At 43.3% G+C, this 26,910-nt stretch overlaps 1 protein-coding gene across 11 annotated transcripts in view; it reads left to right on the top strand.

Moving 5' to 3' along the window:
* Nucleotides 1-26,910, top strand: part of Rbms3 (RNA binding motif single stranded interacting protein 3) — a 998,257-nt gene that overhangs the window by 530,788 nt on the left and 440,559 nt on the right. For all 11 annotated transcript variants that reach the window (XM_051140215.1, XM_051140224.1, XM_051140217.1 and 8 more), the window contains one exon: nucleotides 10,431-10,489. In XM_051140215.1, the coding sequence (XP_050996172.1) occupies nucleotides 10,431-10,489 (59 nt within the window). The remainder of the gene's footprint in view (nucleotides 1-10,430; nucleotides 10,490-26,910) is intronic.

Below are 26,910 nucleotides of genomic sequence, written 5' to 3'. Positions count from 1 at the left end.
AACCTACAAGAATAACATCATGATGGGCAGATCTGGGCCCAGGCAAGTCTACTTAAACTACTGTACCAACAAAGGACAATGCATGTAGTAAACATTGAACTCCTACTCAGATCTAGCCAATGGAGAGGATATTCTCCACAGTTGTGTGGAGAGTGGGAATTGACTCTGACATGAACTGTGGTGCCCCAGATTTGACCACTTCCCCATGGTGGGGAGGCCTGGTGGCACTCAGAGAATAGATAAACATTATGATAGGCAGATTTGGGCCCAGGGGTCCTGCTCAAACTATGGCACCAGCCAAGGACAATACAGGCCGTAAACTTCAAACCCCTACCTAGATCTAGCCAATGGATAGGACATTCTTCACAGTTGAGTGGAGAGTGGGGTATGACTTTCACACGTACTCTGGTGCCTCATATTTGACCATGTCCCCTGGATGAGGAGATCTGGTGGCACTCAGAGGAAGAGACTTGATACTCTATGAGCATATACAGGGGGAGGAGGTCCCCTTCAGTCACAGTCATAGGGGAGGGAAATAAGGGGAAAATGGGAGGGAGGGAGGGAGGGAGGATTGGGAGGATACAAGGGATGGGATAACCATTGAGATGTAATAACAATAAATTAATAAAATAAAATTAAAAAAAAAGATGAGACTTGATAGGCTGTGCCCATATGGTGGGGGGAGGTGGTCCCCCTTCTGTCACAGACCTAGGGGAGGGGAATAGGGTGAAAGAGGAAGGGAGGGAGGACTGAGAGGATACAAGTGAAGGGATAATAATTGAGATGTAATCTGAATAAATTAATAAAAATATAGTGTAGTCTTGTGAGTCTTGTGAAATTTCAGGAGCTTCCTGGGCCTTGTGATTTTTTGTTTACTTCTGGGGTCTTACAGATCCTCTCTCTAGAAGAGGATGTTTCAGTTCGGAGAAAATGGTTATATGACATTTGACACTGGGGAAACATGGACATTTCAGAATAATATCTGTGCTATTCAGGAAGGCAGGGTGTAGACTTCACAGACATGTTCCACAACTGGAGCAGGGACAAGGAGGAGACCAGAGGGAAGGCAAGCTGTGCCTGATGTCTTGGCCTGGGCTCTGTCACCAGACTTTTGTTGATTGAATTCTGATTTGGGGATTTCTTTCTTTCTCATCAGTCTTGATCCCACTGACTCATTGTCCTCCTCTGTAAAGTGAACACACACACACACACACACACACACACACACACACACACATCTCACTCCTAGATCATGGGTTCATTGAAATAAAAGTAGGTGGCAAACACTTTGGGATACATTAAGAGAAATTCTAAAATGGAGAGCCATGAGTTTATTAGAGGCATTTAAATTCCCCCAAATCTAAAAAAGCACAGCTGGAATTGATGCTACAGAATTGGACTCTGATAGAGACCGCCTTGGGGGTGTGGTCCTGTTCGCACTCAGTTGTGCATGAAGAAAACAGAAGCTGTCAGGCAGGGGACCAAGGAATGTCAGGGTCAAGAGGTGGTCAGCCAGCCACGATGACTTTGATGACCAGTGGCATGTGCACGTGCAGATGTGTATAGGTGGGGGCTAGGGAACAAGAGCAGTACGTGCTGGTAAAATATTATGAAGCAAATGCATCTGGGAATGTAGTGTGGGAAGTGGCTGAGCCTGGAGAACAGACTGAGAAGATGCTACAATCGTTTGGAAGTAGTCAGGGACCTCCTCAGCCAGTGAGTAGGGAGAGGTTGGTGACATCAAATGTCAAGAGCATAAATATTTGAGTGGCTTTCATGCTGAACACTAACTGTATAAGTAAGAAGGCAGGAATTAGTGAGAGAATGAGAGCAATCTCAACCTGTTATACATTGTGCTGAGAGTTCTAACACATACTATTAATTTTATCTTCACAGCCACTGTGCAGTGTAGAGTTCAGCAGCCATATTGTATAGATCAAGAAACAGGACTGAGGAGTCGAGAAATTTACCTCGGAACAGATTAGGCTGAGAGTCAGGCAAATCTGTATTATTTGATTATAAGGCCTATTGTCTTTGCACATTAATTGATCAAATATTAAATGGTATTTAACATGGTAAAGAGTAATATGCTTAGATGGGGAAAAACAAACAAAACCCAAAAGACAAATATTAGATGGCTGTGATTTCCAGTGTTGTTTACACAGAGACTTCTCACTGTTGTTGGCTAAGATGCTAGACCCCCTAGTATGATTATTGACTTTAATTGTCAACTTGGCACAACCTAGGCTCATGTGGGAAGAGAGTCTCGATGAGGCATGTCTTTATTCCGTCAGCCTATAGGCATGTCTCTGAGGGATTATCTTAATTAAATAAACTCATGTGAGAAGACCCAGCCCACTGTGGGTGTCATCGTTCCCTATTAAGGAGTTGTCAGCCATGTGAGTGGAGAACGGAAGCTGAGCCTGAGCAAGCAAGGCAGTGAGCATGCGTGTATCCATAACTCTCAGCTCCTGGTCGCGGGTGTCATGTGACCAGTTGTCTGGAGGTCCCGCCTTGGCGTCCCCACAATGATGGACTGCAGCCTGGAATTGAAAGCCAAAATAAACCCCCTTCTCTTCAAGTTGCTTTTTGTCATGGCAGTGTATCACAGCAACAGAAATGCAACTAGGGTACCTACTGTACAACCCAATTTTATAACCTCAGGTACCATTTTAGAGATAATATTAAGTGAAAGAATTAGCAATCTCGTGATGGTCTTTCATTTTTAAAAACTGAAACTGTAAGGTGAGGTAAAAGGAATGGAGTAGGGTTTGAGGGAAAATATGCTCAAGGTACATTATATTCCAGAAAATGGCTTTATGTAACCTTTCATTTAAAAAATATAAAGGGGGAGGAGGTCCCCCTCAGTCACAGTCATAGGGGAGGGGAGTAAGGGGAAAATGGGAGGGGAGGGATGGGAGGATACAAGGGAGGGGATAACCATTGAGATGTAATAAGAATAAATTAATAAAATTAAATTAAAAATTAAAAAAAGTGGAGAGATTGCTCAATGGTTAGGAGCTCATAGTACTCTCGCAGAGGACTGTAGTTTTAGTTCTGTTCCCAGCATCAGCATCAGTCAGATCACAGCCACCTTTACTCCAGGGGATCCAATGCCCTCTTCTGGATTTCTGCAGGCACACATTTACACATACACACATGCACACACACCCACACACACATGCACATACACACACATCAAACTTAAAAATAAAATAAAGTTTTAAACAAATAACAATAAAATTGAACAAAAATAAATTGAAAACATCCACTTTGGCTTGACTATGGCTATTTCAGGTTCACACCTGCTTCTGGTTAAAGAACTGGGTGGAAATGCTGCACAGTTAACAATTACAACGTTTGCCGGTTTTCCCACTGCATCAGCATCCTAATTCAGTCAAGTTATTAGCTGTCCACTCTTATTTTAGGTGGAGGAAGAGTGTAGCCTAGACAGTGCCTGTGTTCCCTTTGTATTTCTTCCTAAAGTCGCCTGAGAAGGAGTGCCAGGACAGCTGCACCTGTGTGGTAAGCTGTCATTGTATTGGCTCAGTGATTAATAACATTGAGTGAAAACTGAACAAAGAAAAAGGACCATTTTGGGCTAGAGAGAAAGCTCATATGGTAAAGTGCTTGCTTGCAAGGATGAGGAGCTGAATTTAAACCCCCCAAAGCCACATAAAAAGAGCTGGGCCTTATATCCCAAAACACGGAGCAGCAAATATCTCCTAGACAAGCTGTTGCTAGTGACTTTTGCACCCATGGGCTTTGACCTTTCTCAGACAGAACTCCGGCTCCTTGCCCTCAATCGTGTAGCCATCTGCTCTAGCACTCAGGCATGATCTTGAAGCCAAGGAGGCAAGAAGCCTGTTCCACTACAATTTCTCCTCTAAAAGACTGCTAGTTTGGGGATTTCTTATTCCTTCATCAGATTTCATTTGAAATTTTATTTTGATCATTCGCTAAGATCTCTTCCTCCTGCAGAATCAGTATAGACCCCTTTCTTGAGGCCTGGGAGTGGCGCACAGTGGGACTCATGCCATTGTCAGAAGAGTGTGCTGTCAACGAGGGAGATGTCAATGGGGTCCTGGTGCTGCACAGATCATCTCTTCACTGTCTGCACTGTGAGCACCCTTCTTCCCGGAGTCCTAAGGGCTGGGAGTGGGAGGTGTTCTAGGATTGGCTCATCTGTGGAGCACTGGTAGGAGGTAGCACAAGAGGACAGCATTAATATAAGGTCTTCCAGGGACCTTGTAAAAAAATGCAAATTCTACAGTCCTATGCCATATCTACAGAGGCAGGACTTCCACTCAGTGCCAGCCCATCAGTGCCAACAAGTCCCCTATGGCATTCAGCTAGGCATTAAAGTTTGAGAACCAGTTTGTTACTGTTAGATAGAGTAGGTCAAATTTAAAGGGCAGAATTACGGTTCTGGGATGGTACATACTGTATGGTGGTGGTTCTGCTATTAGCATGGAAACAATTCTTTGTTTGATAGTTACAAACTTGCTTGGAAAAGAAGCATGTTTCTTTTATGTCTACATTACAGAAAATCATCTCTGAACCATTGAGAGGGATTGATGGGTAGAATAGCTTGATGCCCAAGGTCTTCAGTTTGAGCCTTTGAGTCCTCGTGGAAGAAGGAGGGAACTGATTCCCTCACGTTGCCCTCTGACCTCTGCATGCAAACTGCAACGCACACATGCAAGCACACACACACACACACACACACACATGCTCATGTGCACACATGCACACTCACACACAGGTTCACACACACTCACACACATACACCTTAAGTAACTACAATGTTGTATAAATTAAAAAAGTAAACACCACTTCCGATTATCAAAATCTCACCCTGTTTCAAGTGCTTCCCTCTCCTGAGACCTTTGCTTCGGTTTGCCCTTCTAGATGTTCTGTTTTGTGTTTCTTCTAGGGAGTTACTTAAAGGAGCAACACTATCCACTAAGTCCCCTCAGCTCCCTCCCCTTCCCCAAAGCCAACAGCCCCAGGGGAAGAGGTGTTTATTGTATCAGTGTGTTACTGTTGTCATGGTGAAGTGTTACCTCCAATGGGTGGACAAAAATGTAGCCCTCTGCTTGTATATGCTGTGAGCAGACTCATTTCTAGCGTGGTATCTGTGGTTTGTAGATAGCTGTATGGTTCCCTGTACCGTCTCATGTCCTTCCTCTGTGTCTGTCTTCATTGTACAAAACCTACCCACATGCTCCTTTTCTACCTTAATAATCTCTTTGAAAGGCCTTGACTTCCACCTCCATGGCTTTCTGAGGGTCTGGGGATAAAGATGGCAACAGATTCATTTGGAGGCAGCGTGCTTACTTCATCTCATCATGTTTATGTATGCCCTTGGCCATTCATATGTGTATGTATGTGTATCTGCATGGATTTATGTACACCATGTGCTTGCAGGAGCCCAAGGAGCAAGTAAGAAGGGATCAGATGCCCTGGAACTGGAGATATAGGCCATTATGAGAAACCCTGTGGCTTCTGGGAACCAAACACAGGTCATCGTCAAGAACAGCAAGTGTGCTGCCACCTAGCCAAGTCTCCAGCTCCCCAGCTATACATTTGTGTGGATGTGTGCAAGAAATGTGGCTTGAGTGGCTAGTCATGGGCTGGGCTGTCTCTCCCATTCCAAGCAGGTCTCTCTACCTACAGACACATGCCATTAGCGTCCCTACATGCCAAAGAGAAAATGAACAAGCCACCCAAGAAAGCGGGGAGGGGGGGGGGAATCACATTTGCTAAATGGATTGTGTTTCATCCATTAAATGAATGTGATACCTTCTTTGTGTCTGGTATCCATACAGAAGGCATGTGAAAAATGGGTTAGCCAAGAGTTAATTGACTGCGGAGACTCTGTCTTTAGTCTCTGCCTGTATCTTTTTTTTTTTTTTTAAATTAATATACACAGTGGGCGATGTGGTGAAGGATTCAAAAATAAATTCTTTGTAGAAATATCCTAGCAATTTGATGCCTTAATAATGTATGAAGAGAAAAACCCATAATAGCAGTTATTTTTTTTCTTCTTCTTCTTCTTCTTCACCTTTGGCAAATAGGAACCCTTTCGTTTAAATTAGGCTTGTGTGTGTGAAACAACGAACTGTGTCAACAAGTACAGTTTGATGTAGATGCAATACAAGACATGGGATAGATGCCAGAAGAGAACCGGCTATTCCCTTAACAAATTAAATGTAGAGTGTGTGTTGAGAAGCAAGCGCCAAAGGAGCTTGTGAAGATGAATAGCCAACATATGGATTTTAATGTATTTGTGTGTCTGGGTGCGGTTATGTGCGTATGAATATAGGTGCCTAAATAACGCACAGGCATAGGTTTTTGGATGGAGCTAGAGGTACAGGAGGTTTTGAGTTGCTCAATACGGATCCGGAAAAATGGAGCGTGGGTTCTCTGTAAAAGCAGTATGTACCCTTAACTGCTGAGCCACATCTCCAGGGCTGCTAGTTGCTGTTTTAAAGAGGACTCAGAACACAAGGAAAGTGGCTGACCTGGACACTCTACAACTGCACTGGGTAGTTGGTGACATGTACATACAGCGTGGAGGGGTACATGCTGACTTCAGAAAGTGCCACCCAGACCTGTTGAGGGGCCTTCCATCCTGCCTGGGGAAGATCCACACGGAAAGGATTACAAGAGAAGTTCCCCTGACTCCGCTTATTTATTTCCACCGAGAATTTAAGCCCCCTGCAGAAGTCAGCGGTGGATAGGATTTTATCTTCCCTTGCTGTAGGAAATGAAGGGATGGTGAAGGGAATTGGATTTGTCTGAAAGCTCCTGGAGCCGGCAGGCTCATGGGACCCTCTCAGCTGTCTCTTTCCAGGCATTATTTAGTGACACGGTCACATTTTCTAAGGTCAGGTTTTGTTTTCCACTCATGGGTGGCAGAGCTGAACACAATCTTTACAAAGACTTAAATCTTGATCTAAACCTTAAGAAGAGGAGGTAAGGTAATATATGTTTACAGTTAGCCTTGAGCTCAAAGCATATAAAAATATATAGTTTTTCATCTGTCTACTGGTGCGTGAGCATGTGAGTGAGTGTGTGTGTGTGTGTGTGTGTGTGTGTGTGTGTGTGTGTGTGTGAGAAGTGGTTAGGCCCTTTAAAGAAATAGCACAAAGACTGACAATATAGCTCACAGGCTGAGTGCTGGCCGGACAGGCACAAGGCACCTTCCACTATGTCCTCAATGCAGGAAGAAAAGAAGAAATTAAAACTAGCCTTGACTTTATTGCTTATAATAGTTGTTGACTCTGTGGATTGTGGAGAATACCACACCAGTTGTGCAGAAAGTACCTGTTTATCATCATGGGCAGTCAGAAGTGAACTGTGACCAGCAGCCACTAAATACCGTCTCTGTTGTTTCAAAGCAAACTTTGTGACATAATTATTAATGCAGTGCCTTATCTCTGAGCCCAGGAATGAAATTCCTGCAACTCGTGTACATGCGTGAGCCCGTGCGTGCATGTGTGTGTGTGTGTGTGTGTGTGTGTGTGTGTGTGTGTGTGTGTGTGCACATGCATATGTGTATGACTTGGAAAGCACTCAGATTCTGCTGTTCCTTGTTTCTCTTACACTGGAAAGCTGAGCCTGGTGGTGTAGCTAGAACAAGTGTGGTTTGCATTTTTTCAGACAAAGCAAGAAAATTAAAGTGAAAGAGACAGAAAGACAGACAAGGTGAGAAACAGACACATATAACAGACAGACAGACAGACAGACACACACACACACACACACACACACACACACTGACTATAACAGGCATCTGAGTGTATCAACACAGTGGGGCAGTGTGCAGAAGTCTAAGAGTGCTGTTGTTGGGTGTGATTTAGTGTGAGGTGCATTCATTTCTAATTGTGTCTTCACTAAATTTCAATTTTGAAGATACTTCTGGAAAAGTGATATTTCAGGACTAGCTTGAGAAGCCAATTACATGGGACTAGAGAGACAGTTCAAGGGCTAAGAGCACTGACTGCTCTTGCAGTGGACCCGGGTTGGGCTCTAGCACCCACTCAGTGGCTCACAGCCACCTGCTCCAGGATACCTGATGTCCTCTTCTGGCCTCCACCTGGACCATGCACACATGTGGAGAACAGACATACATGCAAGCAAAACATTCATACAATAAAATATAAATAAAACATAAAATTAAAAAGAGAGAGAGAATCAGATGATATTTTTTAAAATTTTTAAAAAGAAACCAATTAGGAAGAACTTTTTGTGCATCAGTTTTAAGTATTTTGATCCCCCCTCCTTCTCTCCATCACCCTTTCTTTTAATATCTTGCATACTGTTACTTTTCAGCAAAATTATATATATATGTATATATATATATAAAACCTCTCCTTCTTTTCTACCTCTCCCTCTCCTCTTTATTTCCTAGTCACAAACATTTTTTTCAGGTACATAATTGCCTGAGCAGCCTGTACCTGGTGAGCATCCATCTGGTTAGCCTATATGACATGTGAAACTTTCTCCTCTGAAAATAATATTTGCATATGACAGTTTATTTCATTTTCTGTGGGGATCTCCGTAAACACGGGGCTGGCAGAGTAATAATCTGCATGAGGAAGGCAAGAAGGAAATCAGGTTCAGTCTGACTCAGTAGCTGGTACTACTTCAAACCCTAAAGTCTGACACAGACAGTTTATTTTAGGCATATTTAAATACAATACAGTTTGGAAAAGTTTTCTGGTATAATACAATGGGGCGGGGGGGCCATAGTTACATCGAAGCTTTTCTCAAAGCACATGTCGCTCTTCCATGAAGATGTGTTCTGAAGATGGGTTCCATGTGTTCCTTAAGGACCTGGGGAAGCTCTGGGGTGGTCTGCATCATGCAGATAGTCAGAGGTCATCTAGAGGTCATCTGGGCTGTTAGCCACTCCCACTCATGGCCCTAGGAGTTTGGAGAGCAAGGGGGTGGGGTGGCCATACAGATAGCGCAAAGGAATCCAATTTGTTATTTATTTATTAAGTTTATTTATTTTATTGTTCTATGTGTACAAGTGTTTTGCCTGCATGCATGTCTGTGCACCATATGCGCCCCTGGTGCTGGTTGAGGTCAGAAGAGGGTGTATGATCCTTTGGGACTGGAGTTATAGGTGGTTGTGAGCCACCAGGTGTGTGCTGGTTTCCAACCCTGATCCTCTCTGGAAGAGCAACTAGTAAGTACCCTTAACCACTGGGCCATTTACCCAACCCTCAGGTCATTATTTAAATATGGTTATGAACATCATCATGCAATCTGAAAAGGTGCAATAAGCTCAGTGGCTTCCCCAGCCAAACAGACCCAGGTGGAGCTGAGAGCTGAGCCAAGGCAGATTGATGTATGGGTTATTGCTTAGCTAAACTGTTACTCTCTCCTGGACCTCCATCAAACATAAACTTCACCGAACTGGAAGTTTTGATGTATGTACATTATTATTGTTATTATTGTTGTTGTCGTTGTCGTTATTATTTTGAAACAGTCTCGTGTATGCCAGGCTGAGTTTGAATTCCCTGTGTAACCAGGATGACCTTGAACTCTTAATCCTCCTGCCTCCACCTCTTCTTACCCGATGAGACTGCAGAGGTATACCAGCATATCTGGTCAATGGGTTGCTGGGACCCCAAATCCAGGGCACCTTTCATGCCAAGCAAATACTTCCTCAACAGAATTGAACTGCAGCCTGTAACTTTTTCATTTCACAGAGGAAAACATGGTGGCTGGAAGGTGTTAGGCTAAAGTGTTCAAGGTCATGTCTGAGCGAGAATGGGGCACAAATCCTGGCCTCGTGGTTAAGTTCACACTTTATTCTGGAGACCCATAGGGGGCTCTGCATTTTGGTTCCTTCTTTTGGATACCTGTGCTAGCCTGATACACATATTCCTGTAGTCACAGTCCAGCACATATTCCTGTAGGCACAGTCCAGCACATATTCCTGTAGGCACAGTCCAGTACATATTCCTGTAGGCACAGTCCAGTGCATATTCCTGTAGGCACAGCCCAGCACATATTCCTGTAGGCACAATCCAGCACATATTCCTGTAGGCACAGTCCAGCACATATTCCTGTAGGCACAGTCCAGCACATATTCCTGTAGGCACAGTCCAGCACATATTACTGTAGGGACAGTCCAGCACATATTCCTGTAGGCACAGTTCAGCACTTACCTACAGAAATGGAGACCCATGTTACTAAAGATAACTGACATAGGATTACCCTGGTGTGTGACTGGAGCTCACTCTTGCAGATGCACCCCTGCTCGATAGTGTGTACCCCAATGTTCATGAAGGTCATATGAGTGTCTTCACTGGGTTTCAATAACACAGAGCTTTGTTCTCTCTCTCTCTCTCTCTCTCTCTCTCTCTCTCTCTCTCTCTCTCTCTCTCTCTCTTTCTCTCCTCTTTCAGGTATGGAAAAATCGTATCCACGAAGGCAATTCTTGACAAGAATACGAATCAATGCAAAGGTGAGTGTGAACTCCTCCTATCCTGAGCTCCTGTCTGTACCCTTGAGCCCATGGCACCTCCATGGCCAAGGGCCAGGCCCCAGCTGCACAGTGACCATGGTGTGCAGCCTATGACAAGATCACGTGATGCCGCAGTGCTTTGATGGGTTGCATTTCTGGTAACATTGCTCATTAATTTTTTTCATTAACAAACAAAATGAAAATCGCAAATCAGGACAAGTATCAAATTGCCTCAACAGAAGAGTAAATTACCTTCTAACAATGTCGGCTTGGTCTGATTTGAATGGTATTATCAATGATACAAATTGATTCCCTATGTAAAGATGAGGTGCACTGGGAAAAATGGTCCCAGGCAAATAATGCTTTAATTTCTCTGTTCTTCAGAGCCCTTGCAAGATTTGTTGACTAGAAATGAGTTTAATGATGGGCCAATTGTATCTATGCTTTGGCTATAAATACCTCACAAGATTTCAGAATGATATTAACTCAGGTTTTTTTCTCTCTCTCTTCTCTGCTGGAAATATTTCAGAAATCATTTGACAATGGCTGTGGTTCGTGTTTCTTCATGTCTGGAATCCCACACAATGTTTAAAGGTTACATTAAATTATTTGCATAATCTATACAGTCACAGCTACATGACTTGGTTCTGACTGGGAAATTAGAATGCTTCTTGTCACATATATTATTTTTTTCCCTTAATCCAGCATTCATTGTAATACTTAAATCAGGCACAGAGGGGGTGAGCCAAACAGAACATGTGCAAGTTTTAACAAAGGACATTCATGTACTCCTGTACTCCTGACTTTCTGGGCAAAGTTAGACAGAGTCATTTCAGTTACTTTTCGAAGAAAGTGTTGCTCATCTTTGATCAGCTCAGTAGTACATCGGGAACAAGACAGGAGCACCAGCTTGTAAGTTCTGTCTCTAACTAGCCTAACTTGTAGCTGAAAACAAACTAGTCCTACGATGACCAAGCATGGAAGGCTGCCTGCAGTCACAGCACCTGGGAGGCAGAGTTGGGACCTTTTAAGAAAGCTGGCCAGCTGGATTAGCTGGGCCTGTGAGTTCTGGGTTCATAAAAATCCTAGCCTGGTAAGCACAGGGGAAAGCAACAGAGGAAGACCCCCAGGATACACAGCCCCTCCTTCCTTATGCACTCACGCACATACAAACAAATAAGTCAGGCCTGACACCCTCAGGAGGACCACTGTAGTTCTGGCTTCGCTATGAGAATGGGAGGGAGATCCCAGTGTCAGAAGCAGCTGCTGAACACTGTGAAGAAGATCATTCTTTCTTGGAGCTTAAAATTATAAAATTAGGAAAAGAAAGGATGGCCAGAAAAGCTCAAGGGAGAAGATATTCTGACTTACAATTGTATATACCCCTGCAGTTGTTATGTAAAGTCAGACCAGGGAAGGTTACTGTAGACACTGGGAAGAGGCACAACATTTTAGAGACTCTTAACATTGTATTTGTTGGGTCTTAGTAATTAAGAGCACTTTCTGCTCTTGTAGAGGACCTGAATTCAGGTCCTAACGCCCAGATGGTATCTCACAACTGTAGCTCCAGTGCCAGAGTATCTGATGCCCTCTTCTGGCTTCTGTGGGCATTGCACACATGTGGTACACATACATACATACATACATGCAGGCAAAAATACTCAAACACATAAAATAAAAAGAAAATTTTAAATAAAACAAAGTAAAATTGTATCCTGTATACAACATAGACATCTTGTTAGTAGTTATTTGTGGCAATCATACTTTGATTTCTATATGTATTTCAGAAAAGATGTTTTAGAAAAATGAATGGGATTGAATTTTTTTGGGTAGAAAGTAGAGACCATCTGTCTATCATCTATCTATCTATCTATCTATCTATCTTCTATCTATCTATCTGTCTGTCTGTCTGTCTGTCTATCTATTTATCTACCTATCTATCATCTATCTGTCTATAGTTCAATATGTTATCAATCTGTAATTCAAGGAGAGGAAATGATGAAGGCGCCACACTGGTTCCTAATTACCATAGTAAAATGGGGGTCACTGTGAAAGTTTTCCAAAGTGTCTACCCATAGATACAATTAGGGAGGACCATTACATTTGAGGAAAATTGCCAATAATTCCTAACGATGGCCATGGAAAGTGGTGGAAAGATAGGGAGGAGATAATTGCTGGCCAAGGTGTCAGGGCCTAATTAGCCACACACTGACAGGAATAAAGAGGAATATTTGAGTCCCCCAAAAGGGAGACAAGGAAAAGGCCAGAGGGAGAACCCAGTTCAAAAAGTTCTGTGAAGAAGTAATGGGATTAATACAGGAGAGAGAAGGAGGTTTCTTGTAGGATCTGATAATAAAAGAATCTGAGCCGGGGACTCTAAATACTAGTAGGCAGGGAGACTTTACTCACAGGTCCTGTGGGAAGAGGAGTGTGGCAGAAAAGCAAAAGAAACAGATAAAACCTCCAGCTTGAAGGGATGAAGAGATGGCTCTGTGATTAAGAACACCTGATGCTCCTGCGAGGACCTCAGACTTTTCTCCTCCCCCCAGTACCAAATTGTTGGGCTGTGCACAACAGCCTGTAACCCCAGCTCCAGAGAATCTCATGCCTTCTTCTTTCCTCTGTGAACACTTGCACGCATAAGCACACACAGAGACAAACGCACACACTCACATACATAAGCATAAATAAGAATAAATCTTGAAATTTCAAACTTAGGAGGGCTGTAAGAGACACAGCATCCACAGGACAAGTTAGGCAGCCATGAGGACCATGAAAATGACAGCAACTTACAGCGATAGTTTATGTGCAGTTGAGCAGCCGATGCAGCAGGCGTGCCATCCGTGGCTGGTTAATGTGAATGTGTCCACCCATCCCTCTCAGTGCTGTCTTCAATTAGCAAAGCCTTTCTCCGAAACTCTTGTGAAAACAGCCGCCAAGAGCATAACCTTGATATTACTATGACACTCAAAAGATTTTCTCACATACTGCCTTCAAAACTCCACATATCCAGAAAATATGAAATGGCTAGCTTCTGAGGCACATAAAACTGTTATACAACTATTCAGGTGAGGATCATGAGGGCGGGCTGCAGCGTCAACCCCTGGAAAAAAATGTTTACAGTCTGAAGGCCAATCAATACAGGAAGAATATAAAATAATAAGTGTGCTGCACGTGGAGCTGTGTCAACACTGGGAAGCTGTGGGTGTGGCCACAGTAGAGTCCTGCTGCTCAGGCGCGCTTGCCTCTCAGCTGAACAGCCGTGTGGTTTAGGCTCGGCCACTCAATGTCACTGAACCCCGTGTATAGAAAGACAGCGATGGCAGGAAGAGCATGTTCATAGGTTGCTGTGGTGTTAGAGTGACTTACATCCAGGAACGGCTCAACAGTACTTCACATGAAAGTCTATCGTCTTCTTTCATTTGCTTGTGTGAGCGCTGTGAACGTGTGTGTGCGCGCACACGTGTATGTATGTGTGTGCGCATGTGCACAGCTGTGCACGTACTTGTGGAATGTCAGGTATCTTCCTTGATTGCTCTCCATCTCATTTTTGGTACAGGACTCTCACCACATCTGTAGCCCACTGGTTCAGCTAGACAGGCTGGCCAGCAACCCCTAGGGACTGTCCTGTTTCTGCCTCCCCAGCACTGGGATTACAGGCATGGTATCATTTACGTGGCTTCTGGAGACATGAACTTGGCTCCTCTTGTTTGTTGAGCAATCGCTTTACTCCTGGCCAGGAGGCTAGCAATATTTTTGTTTGTTTGTCACATGTATGTATATGTGTTGTGTATATGTACATGTTTGCATATATGTGGACACATGCTTATGAATGTGAGCCTGCGCATGCTTGTTTGTAGAGGCCCAAACGTGATATCAGGAGTCTTCTGTAATTGTTCTCCACTTTACTCATCGAGGTGAGAACTGTCAAGCACACACAGCTACCTGGCCAGCTTCCTCTGGGAGTCTCTTGTCTCCTCTTTCCTAGTGCTGGAATTAAAGATGGGTCACCACTACCACTGGTGGGTTTTGAGGAATCAAACCCATATCCTTACATTCGAACAGCAAGTTCTTTACCCACCAAGCCCAAGGCTAGCGTTATGAAGGAAAACAAATATAACTGCTAGTGTGGGACCATAGCTGATATTGTTATTTTAATGCTTCTTTGAATCTATTTTGTAGTATTTTCAGGAAGAAAAAAATAAATGTAGCTCCCAGAACAATTCAGCTGGCTTCAATTGTTTTGTTTTGTTTTTTTAAGATTTATTTATTTATTTGTTAGTTTAGTATACAGTGCTCTGCCTGCATGTACATCTGCAGGCCAGAAGAGGGCATTAGATCACATTATAGATGCATGTGAGCCACCATGTGGTTGCTGGGATTTGAACTCAGGACCTCTGGAAGAAGAGTCAGTGCTCTTAACCTCTGAGCCATCTCTCCAGCCCTTGTTTGTTTTTCATTTCATTTTATATAAGTGTGTGACTTGACAGCATATCTGTTCAGCGCGTGCATGTAGTACCTACTGATGCCAGAAGAGGGCATCAGGTCCTCTGGGACTGGAGTTACAGAGATTTGAGGGTCTCCAGGTTGGTGGTAAGAATCTAGCCCAAATTCTTCACCACTAAGCTGTCTCTCCAGCCTAGAGCTAGTTTGAATTTTGTCTATATTTTGTTGTTCTATAATACCTCAGAAACTCGTGGCCATACATTATTTTGTTTTATCAAGTAATTTCAGGTGTAGCTGAGCTTGAAGAAGATGCTACAGTTTGTTGCGTTACACAACAGGAAGAAGTTTGAAGCCTCCATGGCCACTTCCTTAGGAAAGAGGTGAAAATGTGGGAAGTGTCTGGGTTTTGTTTTTAAATTACTAAGATCATGAAGGCTGTCATTAGGGGACACAAATCAGATTTAATCTTCACTGAGACACTTGCTTTTCAGTTATTTCCAACTTCCCTAGCCCAAGGCTAGGCAATCAAAACAGACCTCTTGGAAGACAAGGATTTATTTATTTCTATTTTTTAAAGATATGGTCAGTTTTCCACACACAAACAGTTACACATGCTGAATGGCCTCATGTTCTGAAAGGCAAGGGAAAATGCATGTTAGTCCCCTTCAAGATGCAGACAAAAGACATCCATTGGCCTTGACGTATCAACACATAAGGCTCCAACTTGGCCTCAACCGCTAGAAGACATGTTTTCATTCTTTTTAGCATCCCACCTGCACCCTGAGTGCGATGGGTAGCGGTTGTGAGGAGAAGCAAACATATTTGTCCTTCTACAAGGACCATCGGAACCCTTTCGGCGTCTCCTGATTTTAGACTGATTCTTTCTTGGGTGGTGTCCGAAAGACTTTCCACTCTGTGCAATATAACAAAATAAAACAAAACAGACACTGTCGGCCCCAAATGACCAGAAATTGCTGAACAAAGCAAGCCGTTACTCCAGATGGGATGTAATCACAAACAGAGCTCAGCTCATTCAGACAGTCAAACGCAGGGACTGGGAGGTGCTGTTCAAGTTCCCTGGATCTGTCCAGCTCTGACTTGTTTTTGTGTTTCTCCCCCAAACCTCCAGCCACTCCTTCATTTATTTCTTTTTTCTACATTAAAATTTTTTTTGTTCTTCCCCATAAACTGAGCCCAGTATATTTGCTAATTTAAATTTTTTCAAGGAACATTCAATGAAAGAACCTACTCAACACAAGGTGGCAATATCTTAAATGAGTTTTGTTGTCTGTGTCCCCCTCTGCTTTGAAAAGCTGGTTTTGCTTTTTTTTTTTTTCCCTACTCTCTCACTCTATTCCATTTTTTCTGGCAGACACTATGTTCAGAGGCTTGGGAGTGAAAAATGTATCTTCCATAAATGTCCCCAGGTCTCATTGCCATATGCACAACAGTGGTCAGAGTGTGCCCAGCACACCAACTTTTCACTCAGAGTGGGAAAGACTTCACTGCCACAGGCTGGCTGAGCTATACTTTATGGAAGCGTTTGCTGCCTCTGACTGTTCACTGCATCCTTAGGAGTCAAAACTAAGTGCTGAAGCCTTGGCTCGGTAGCTAGGAGCAGCAGCTGATCTTGCAGAGGACCCAAGCTTGCTTCGCAGCACCTACACAGTGGCTCACAAGTGCCTGTAACTCCAGTTCCAGGGGACCCAACATTCTCTTTTGACCTTCCCAGGCACTACATGTAGATAGTGCAAACATGTGCTCGCGGGCTAACTATCCACACGCGTATTTTAAAAAAATCAAACTGGAAGGTGGTATTTGAAAGCTGTGAAGTAATCCATGAGAGATGCCAATTTCTTCCTCATGAATGACATCAGAGAACTTACCTTCCAGGAAGGGCACATTCTTACTTACATGAAAGCAGAAAGCAATCTAGATTGTTCTAAAGAAAGGGGTTTGGCTCAGCTGTTGGACAGGATCCATGAAGCAGTTCATGGCCATGTTTATATATATACCTATAAGCAGGCTTATGTGTATTTCTGTGGGGTATATATGTGTGAATATGTGCTCACCTTATGCATATGCATATGGAGACTAGAGGTAGCCTTTGGTTATCCTCTTCTGTCACTCTACCCTCTAATATTTTGAAGCAAGGATTCTCAGCAAACTTGGCCCTTACTGTCCACTAGATTGGCTGGCCAGCACGTCCCAGGGAGCCCCTGTCTCCACCTACCCGGTGCTGGCCTGACAGGCGTGCCCTATCACACCTGTAGTCTTTCAGGTGGGGTGCAAGGGATCTGAACTCAGGTCTTCCTGTTTCATATTTCACCCACTGAGATACATTTCCACCACATGTTTATATATTCACTTTATTTTTTGAGAGAGGGAATCACTATGCAACCCTGGCTGATCCAGAACGCACTGAGATCTACCTGTCTCTGCCCCCCAAATACTGGGATTAACTGATGCGCCACCACACTCAAGCTTTCCATGTTTATATATTCTACAAGTCTCTTAGGTGGCTGGATGTGACGCCATAGATTCAGATGCATTTAGAATTAGTTAATTTGCTTTTTATTTCAGTCACAGTTGCTAGCAGAGCTATGTCTATTAACATGGGGGGCGCAGAATCTTCTGCAAAAGTCCCACAAGCCTGAAGGGAGGATGTGGCTTCGTCTGTCATCCTAGGTACAGCCAGGACAGAGTTGAAGTAGCCTCTGCATCAGCAATGGCCCCAGCCACAGGGTACACACAGAGCAGGGGTGCTTCTGCCGGTGCACATGCGGGACTTCTTAATTCAGCCAGGTAGCACAGCTACCCTGAGGTCCTTCAAGCAGAGGACAGCAGCTGGTAGTGTGCTGTGGAGAGCCTTCCTTAAGTGCCTTTTATATTTTGAAATCAGCCCGAGCAAAAAAATAAATGTCCTGTGAAATATATGAGTCTGAAAAATTGCATTTTTCAGAGGACTAGGTACCTTCACCAGGTGGGCTCACAGGCTATTGAGCAGGAAGCTCATGAAAGAAAATGGCTTGAAAAACACATTTATTCAATTTTCAAATAATGGGATTAGATCGTAATAAATAAGTAAATAAACAAAAATGGTTTTACTTAGAGAAATACCTTTCCCTGTGTGACAGCAGGGCATTGGGTATTGATGGCAGCTTCAATTCTTATTTCCAAAATGTTAGCCCATGCAGGGACTCTGCCATGCTCAGTCAGGGCACCGTGCTTACCCCCCATTGTTCTGTGGATTTTGTCTACGTTGACAAGTCCAGCCTTGTGATATTTTGAGACCACGTTGTCGTCTACAAAGCTTACACTCAGGAGTCATGCAAACAAGGCACCAAAAATAATGAATGAACAGGCAAACTTACAATATGTTAAGTGGGTTTATGGGTTTATGAGTTTTGTGCTGGGTCACGTTCATAGATATCCTGAGGGCATGCATCCTGTAGGCCGTGTGATGGACGCACCCCTATAAAATCCCAAAGGTGGTATTGAGGCCTTGAGCATGTTCCTCAACCAGGTGACCAAAGGCTGTCCTCTTGTCCAAGGTCCTCCTTATAAATTATCTGTTTCCAGTAGCAGGATACAATAATAATAATAATAATAATAATAATAATAATAATAATAATAGTTGTTACTATTAAATTATTATTGTTATTGTTTGTTGTTATTTATTCAGTGTTAACTTGAGAACTTTCTGGAATAAACAAGTGAGACAGGTTCTCATGGTTTGGGGAAATCATATGTTTTCTCCACTGTTTGTGCTGACTGCTACATACATTTTAGGCAAAAGTAATAATAAATAACCACAAACAGTAAGTCTAACAAGAAGCATTGATGCTTTAAGCATAGATTTGTATGTGCCAGGATTTAGTACTGCTTTTAGCTCTTCGGGAGTTTATTTTTTTGTACATGGAGAGATGATATGGTTCATCAGCAAAATTTTGCTGGTTATAATGGAATATTACATAGCTTAAAATCAGGGCGGTAGACTCATGTTTTCTTTAGCCATAGTCGCAATGTGACATTTACTGAGCCTTTATTTTTGATTTTGAAAAATTATCGTGTATCTATGTGTGGGTCTGTGTGTGGGTACATGCATACCTTTGTGCTGAGTTTACGCCCTTTATCTGCTCATGGTCACCTCCAGCCCGTGTGAGACTTCCTATTCCTGGCCTGTGGAGTCCACAGGGCAATTCTAGGGTATCTTTAGTTCTAGGGCCTTACTTCCCATGTGGAACCTCTGATGACACATCAGCAGGACCCCCAAGTGCAGCCAGGCACACAATCCGTAGTCCTATGAGTAGTGTCAAGGTCCTGACAAATGTGAGGACCAATCTTGAGAAGTCATCACTTATAACTCACAAGTTTTGATTTGGCACGTTGAGTTTATCCTTTTTTCTGGTTTGAGTTATATTCATTTTCATTAATCCATAATTGAATAAATATACGAGATTCTAGAAATGAATGTACATTTTAAGTAATAGTGCAAAATCTGATCGTGTATGGTGCATAGATACAGTGTCTGTGTACTTGTAGATTTATTAATATGTCAACATTGAGACTGGAGTAATGGCTCAGCGGCTGTGGTTGCTCAGTGATCTTGCTGAGGACCCAGGTTTGGCTCGCATCACCCACATAGAAGCTTATAACTACCTGAAACTCCAGTTTCCCAGGGGAATCATGTGCCCTCTTTTAGCCTCTGTGGCACCCTGCACACATATAGTGCCCTTACATTCACTAAGACACACACATACAAATAAATTAGCAAGTATAATTTTTGAACTATGTCAATACTCAATACCATGTTAATGAGAAAACTTTCAGATATAAAGTGGGATCGTAGTTCCATGGTCAAGTGCTTTAATGGTGCAAACAAGGGGCTGCGTTCCATCCCCAGTGAAGGAGGAAACTTAAAACACAAAAAGTTGCACTCCTAAGACTTTTCTGTTGGTACCTACAGCAAGGAACTATACAAGCCATAATAATTCCTGGACTAAGTTATTTAATATTTATGAACACCTTTTCCCTCAACTACCAAATGAACCTATTTATATGACAAAACAAAACTGGCAATGGTGGGGCATCAACATGCTAAGTGGTGGATGCATAAGTCAAGTGTACACTTCAGTCTTGGGGTTCTGCTTGTGGGAACTGTGCCGTAAGATGTAAGGAACAGAGTGCAGTACTGAGCTGGCGTTAAGTGTAGAAGCCATGTGCCTCTCAGGCTTTGCTAATGGCTGGAAGAGAAACGCTTAAAGGATGTTTCTTTCCCACATGTTGTGGTTGACTGTATGACGTCACGGCCTGCACGGCCTGTGAGAAGCCCGCTCCCTTGCTGTTCCAGGTGCTGGAATTCACTGTGATTGAGTCGGATAGGTCCCGCGAAGGACATATTTCTTTGTTCACCCTCTGTGATCCTGATCACTCTTCGGTGTTTTTTATTTATTTATTTTTTACAAGTTCAAAGTCACAAAGAAGAAAACAAAGGCTTCAGATTCTTGTTTTGTTTCTGTGTCTGTCCATGGTGAAGAAGAGAGCATTTAGGACATGCTCCATTGTCACATGTTTGCTGCTTGCCCCGTCCACATGAACTTACTGGTTAATCTCATTGCTACTGAACCAGTTATTTTCCTTCCATTTAGTTAGATATGAAGACCATGGAGAATAAATTAGAAAAATTTATGCATAAAGCAAAAAAGACAAAAAAATAGAAAACTGTAAAATCATTAACCAATTTTGAAGCATGAATATGTCATTTGTCATCATTGAACAAGTGGCTATTAGCTGGCTGAACCATATCTTTAGCTACAAAATGTTATTGATAAAATATTTGAGGACTCCATTCATAGAGCCATTAAAAAATTCCTGTTGGGAAAGAAGAGAGAGCTGCATGGCTTGCATTCAACTTCTAATTCTGTTTTATTATATTATTTATTACTTTCTTCTGCATTTGTGTGATCATGGTGGATGTGCTGTGTTGTGTGTGTGTGTGTGTGTGTGTGTGTGTGTGCATTCATGCACAGAAGCTCAAGAAGAATGAGGTGTGTCCTGCCTCCAGCCTCTGCCTTGCTTTGAGACAGGGTCTCTCACAGAGCCTGGAGCTGGGCTGGTAGCCAACCACGCCCTACCTTCTATCCCTGGATTCTCTGTCCCAATCTCCATCATGCTGTGGTTACAAACCCAAGCCACTTCAGCCTTTTACACAGGGATTAGAAATGTAGGCTTTCCTGTTTGAACAGAAGGACTCTTGCCCACTGAGCCATCTCCTCACATACCCAACCCAGCTTGTTTTAGTGAGTGAGCATCCAGGTAGGTCTGGGACTCATTCGGTCTACTGAACATGCAGGTAGGTCTCGCTCTCATTCGGCCTACTTCAGCACTGACAGGGAAGGCAGTGGAGTCCCTTCCAGAAGCTGCTGAAGGAGCTTCTCTGTGGTGCCTTCAGTTGAGATGCTGATCCCTAATAAACAACAATGCTGGCAATCACAGCTGTTAACAGTCTCAGATGTTGTCCTGTATGGGGAAATCAAGAGCCAGAACAAATGACTTTAGCAACAGCACAGACAGAGAATATATAGTGAGTCTTCAGGTCCAGGGCGATGTGAAACAAACAAACAAACAACAAAAAGTAAACAAGAAACCAGCCACAATGAGATATAAAGACTGAAGCGAAATGGCAGCATTTGGTGAGACATACAAAATGCCTTGAAAAGCATGTTATTAGAATTTATTTTGCTAAAGCAAAATGAAAAAATAAATCAACTGATAAAGTTAAAATAAAAAGATATAGAGGCCCCCAAAATAGTGTTAAAATAATGTGATTTGTGGGGCTGGAGAGATGGCACAGTAGTTATGAGTGGGAACAGCTTATTCAAAGGATCCAAGTTGAGTCCTCTGGCAAGTTGCAATTGCCTGGAACCCCAGCTCTAGGGGACTGAACACCATCTTCTGGCCTCTATGAGCTAGCACTTACTCATGCATGATATACATGTGTGTACACACATTTGTACAAACACACACACACACACAAATAATAAAAATAAAAATAAGTCTTTAAAAATTAAAATGACTTAAAAATTTTTTCATAGAACCCATGAGGTCATCTCAGTGATAAAGGGCCCAAGACCAGAATATCCCTATTTTTATATTTAAAGTATCAAGGAATTATGAGAAATACTATATTCTTTCACAGGGACATGAGTGATTAAATGAGAAGGATTTAGCGAGAGGAAAAGCTAATTAGTGTGATATTTCCCCCCAACTTTTCCTTCTTTCCCGCATTATTTTGGTTTTTAAAAATTTTGTATATGTAGGCCTTGTATCTAGAACGTTCTTCCTGTAGCCAGCATGCTCCAGTTCAGCTACACACACATCTCATGCCCCAGGGCTTTTCTAAATCAGTGAGTCTAGTCCGAGTGGAATGAAAATGCATATGCATATATGACTCATAGTTAACATTACTCTGTCTTTTATACATACAGGCCCACTTGTGTTTGTCTCCTTGTCATGGTGTAGATCACAAGGGAAGACACCTATAATATAATTTTATTCTGAGAGAAGTTTTAAATATTTATTTCAGTATTGTCCTTAAGGTTTCTATTTTAGCTAAATGAGATGTAATTCTCTAAAGCCAGGGACCCCTACACTTCTTCCTGACAAGGCTTCTGCAGCATGAGACACCCCAGAAAAGTCCTGGGAAAGATGTCCTGTTGTAGGGTGTTGTCAGCTTCCTTGGTTTTTCTTCTTTCGGGAGAAATGACCTAAGGCAGCAGTAAGGAGTGCTCACTGCATGCATGGTAACAACATGGAAGCTTGCTTAGTGGGGCTGGAGACAGGGCTCAGCAGAGGGGCAGAGGTCACCCCCCCCCAGAACCTACAGAGCCAGCTGGGTATCCCACAACTGCCTGCAACTCCAGGGCCAAGAGATCCAATGCCTTCTTTTGACTTACACATGAGTGCACACACATATGTAGACACACACGGACACACAACATGTACTGTGCTCTCACACACACCTTTTGAAAAACAGTACGTAAGCATGTATGATGGATATGTGCTGTATATCTGAAATGTATGTGACCGTAACCTTTCTACCCTGTATCAGTTTTTGCTTCCCATCTATTGCTCCCATTAGTAAAGATGGCTAATGCCACTTAGACACAACCTTATGCGGTATCCAGTTCTCACTCCCTTTCCTTTCCACATGACCTCTAAAGGTTTCTGTTTAAAGCCAAGGCTTTGGCTCTGTTTCTTTTTAAGGGAAAAAATTTAAAAAAATATATAAAATGTATCTGTGCAGATATGAGTGACCTTCTGCAATCAATGAAAAGCAAGTATTCTGGATTAACTGGTGAAAATATGAGATGTGTGGGAAGCCATGGGATGGCCTTATGTCTTGGGAAGATAGGTGGTACTTCCCCTGACCCACAGTCTTCTGAAACCTTAAGAACTAGCCCGAACAGCATAACCGTGCTCCAGCGCTTTTTGCTTGAGTTTGCCCCTTTGTTCTCTAAAGCACATGAGAGGGACTGCTCACATTACTGTCCATCAGGGGGACCAGCCGGCCAGCCCAGCACTGAGGCATGTGACATAGACAACATGACCAAAGTCCCGATTCAAAAATAAACAGCTGGAAAAGATCAGAAGGATGAAGAGGAGAAAGAGGAAGAAGGTGTTCGCCCAGTCAAGAGGAAGGTGGAAAGATGGAAGAAGAAGATGAGGAAGAGGGGGAGGAACAAGAAAATAGGGAGGAGGGGGAGGAGGAGGATCAAGAGGAGGAGGAAGAAGAAAAAAAAAGAACAGGAAAAGGAAGAGAAGGAGGACAAAGAGGGAAAAAAAGTGAATCTTAATGTCACTGGTCAGAACTGGAGCCCTCATATGCTTTCTCAGGAGAGAGGAGCCATGCTTCACCACATGAGGGCAACTTAAATTTATGATGAGATGTTTCATCTCTCAAACGTGATAAGCATCGGCGCTGGTGACAGGCCATGTATTAACACGAATATGCTGTGTGTCTTGGTCCCCACCAAAGTTGCTATTCATGACACCCTCATAACACATCAGAGAGCAAATGTGTGGGGCTGAGGACTATCGTTTGGCTACATCCTGATTTCAATGCAATTAAGCAGGGCTGTCTTTTGCTGGAAGCTATATCACCAATACCACTGGTGTTTCTTTAAAACCAACTCACTTAGCTTCCTTGTGTAGCACTGAAGACTGGCTAGGTGCAATTTCCTGATGAATTCTGAACAGACACCTGCTCACCCTACATGTGGAGCAGACAGCAGATCAAAATGACCAATGAGTTTAGTGATGTTACTTACAGGAGCATGGACGGCTCAAGGGTGTATGTGTCACACAAAGGCCCAGCCTGGGATGGGTGATGACTCACCAACGCTGCATTCATAGTGCTCTCTGTGCAACTTGTAGGCTGTTCTACCAAAGAGCCTCCCTTGCCCAGTAGTTGTTCTAAATCTAATTGCTAGATTAGAGCTGGTCTTTGCCAGGGATAACTTTCCAACTGTCCCGAGCCTTGTAGCTGTCATTAGTTTCCCAGACTCTCAGTAGCTCTCACTCAGGAGGAGATCTTCCAATTGGAAAGGAACAGCTACATGTCACCTGTGCTCCTGTAGCTGGTCATGGGCACAAATAACTGGAGAATGCTTATCATCCTCTTTTATATGAAGGGGAGCAAAGCTAGAGATTCTGAACAGTATGTCAAAATTAGTATGGTGAGAATGCATACATATGTCTGCCTAACTCACAAACACAGATCTCTACTGTTGAGCTTTTCTCTTAGGTCCCCAAATACTCCTCATGAGTAAGATTAACAACAGCGACCATGTCGTACGGTATCAATGACTGACAGACAGACCTGAGCACAGGATTTCGACTATCTCTAAAGGCAGATGGTTTGAAAGCAACACCCCTGCCTAGCTCCAACCCACCTAAGTCCATGGTAGGATGAACAGTGTTGGTTGAGTTTTCTGTTGAATACATGGCAATTGTGCCTTCAAAGCCTAACAGAACTTCTTTGGAACATAGCTTTGTCATATTTTGTTCTTACAGCGTTTTGGACTTCTGCTAGTGTGAATGCATGCCCAGGTTCCCACAGGCAATAGCTTTAATGTAAGCAGTAGTTTAATACAGAGTAAGTGGAGAAAATAGCCATGAAATGGTGGGTGGAGAGACTCCAAATGGCTGGTGCTCTCCTCTTGGTTTCAGGCCGAGAACGAGGCAGGGCTCGCTCAGTGCCCGATTCTCCCAACAAACATGCTTTCCCATCTTTTTCTCGTCCTTGTTGGCTCATCTCCCGAGTTTGCTCAGTGGGGAAAAGGTTAAGACCTTTAAAGAGGCTATTCTATCCTGATTATTTACCCTGGCTCTCTTCTTGCCTTTAAGTATCTTCCATTTAGTGTCCAGAGTGTTTGTGGGTTAGTATCTTCTTGATGGATGAACCCAGGAATCGAATCCAGGGATAGGATCTTTGGATTTTGATGGTAGGATGATGCGTAGTCCAAAGCATAGTTCTAGCAGCAAAGCAGCCAAGTGTCTGCTAAAGCCTGCTTTGCTTCTGCCATCTGGTTTTTCTCAAGTCTCTTCCCCATCCACACAGTTCCCCACTGCCCACAGATGACTCTACTTTCCAAGCTGAAAACTGTCTTGTGGCTCCTGCCCTCAGGGCTGCACAGAGACCTCCACACACTATTCCTGTCTCTCTACAGCAAAACTCAAGCCCACAATTACTTCCTTTGTTCTCATTCTAGAATGCTCTGCCTACATTGAGTCTGAGTTCTCGCAACATTTACATCCTAACTGCGTTCCCTCTCGCCCAGGCCCCCACAGTTGGAAATAACTTGGGCGTGGCATGCTGTTTCCAACACAGCTCTGATAACTAGAGCCTGGCAGGAGACTACAGATCACTTCCTTTTCCTAAGACCAGTGCCTGCATGGAGTTAGATTTTGCTTGGGAGGTGGGGAGGGAGTGGGGAGGATCTTTGCAGAACAGCAAGGCAGCAATTTCTTTTTGTAAAGAGAATGCAGCCCTGACAGGTGGCTTGGGATGTCTTTTATTCTTGGTCTTGTCAAAATGAAGACAAGTGTGTGTGTGTGTGTGTGTGTGTGTGTGTGTGTGTGTGTGTGTGTGTGTGTGTGTGTGTGCCTGTGTATGGTTGAGTGTGTGATCATAGATACGCATGATGCCGAAGCAGAACTACACATATCTTCCTCAATCACTTCCCACCTTAGTTTTCGAAGCAAGGTCTCTCACTGAACCTATAGCTTGTGCCTTTGACTAGACTGCCTGGACAGCGAGCTCCTCAGATCTGCCTGTCTCTGACCCACAGTGCAGGAATTACATGTAAAATGTAATCATTCCAAGCTTTTATGTGGGATTCGAACTCAGGTCCTCTTGATTGTACAGCAAGGACTCTGACTCACTGGTCCATCTCCTTAGCCAATAAGACTGCTGTATACATTTGAAGAACTTCTGTGGTGGAAATGATCACATGTAATGGGCCTCAGTTCCTCCCATCTTCTGTAATAGCTTTGAGCTTTGATATTGCCAGAGGTTTTGTGTAAACAGTGAAGAAAATGGTAAGGCTTTCTAGTTTGGGTGTCACCGAAGTTCTAAAGGCTTACGTGAAGCTCTGTGATGCACATTGCTCCACTCAGGCTTTTTTCTCTAAACACTACTGGGTCCCTAGTGTTCAGAATCCCTGGCTCCCATGAGCTCACAGCACACATGTGGGCTACAGAGCCTGTGATCTTCTGATCATCGCCAGAAACACAAACTCCATCCCTGAGTTTAGAGAGGAAATGCTTCCCTTGCTAGCCAGGAACTGGACTGATGTTTTGCCCAGGTCTCAAATGTATCTGAGCTGTTCCAGTCAGTAGTGGAAAAACTGACCTCCTGGGTAAAGTGTGCGTCACCAAGGCTTGTTGCTGTCCTTGGGCCAGGTCACTGT

This window comes from Acomys russatus, chromosome 32, assembly GCF_903995435.1.
Source record: "Acomys russatus chromosome 32, mAcoRus1.1, whole genome shotgun sequence".
NCBI lineage: Eukaryota > Metazoa > Chordata > Mammalia > Rodentia > Muridae > Acomys > Acomys russatus.
This window is presented reverse-complemented; position numbering and strand designations above follow the sequence as displayed.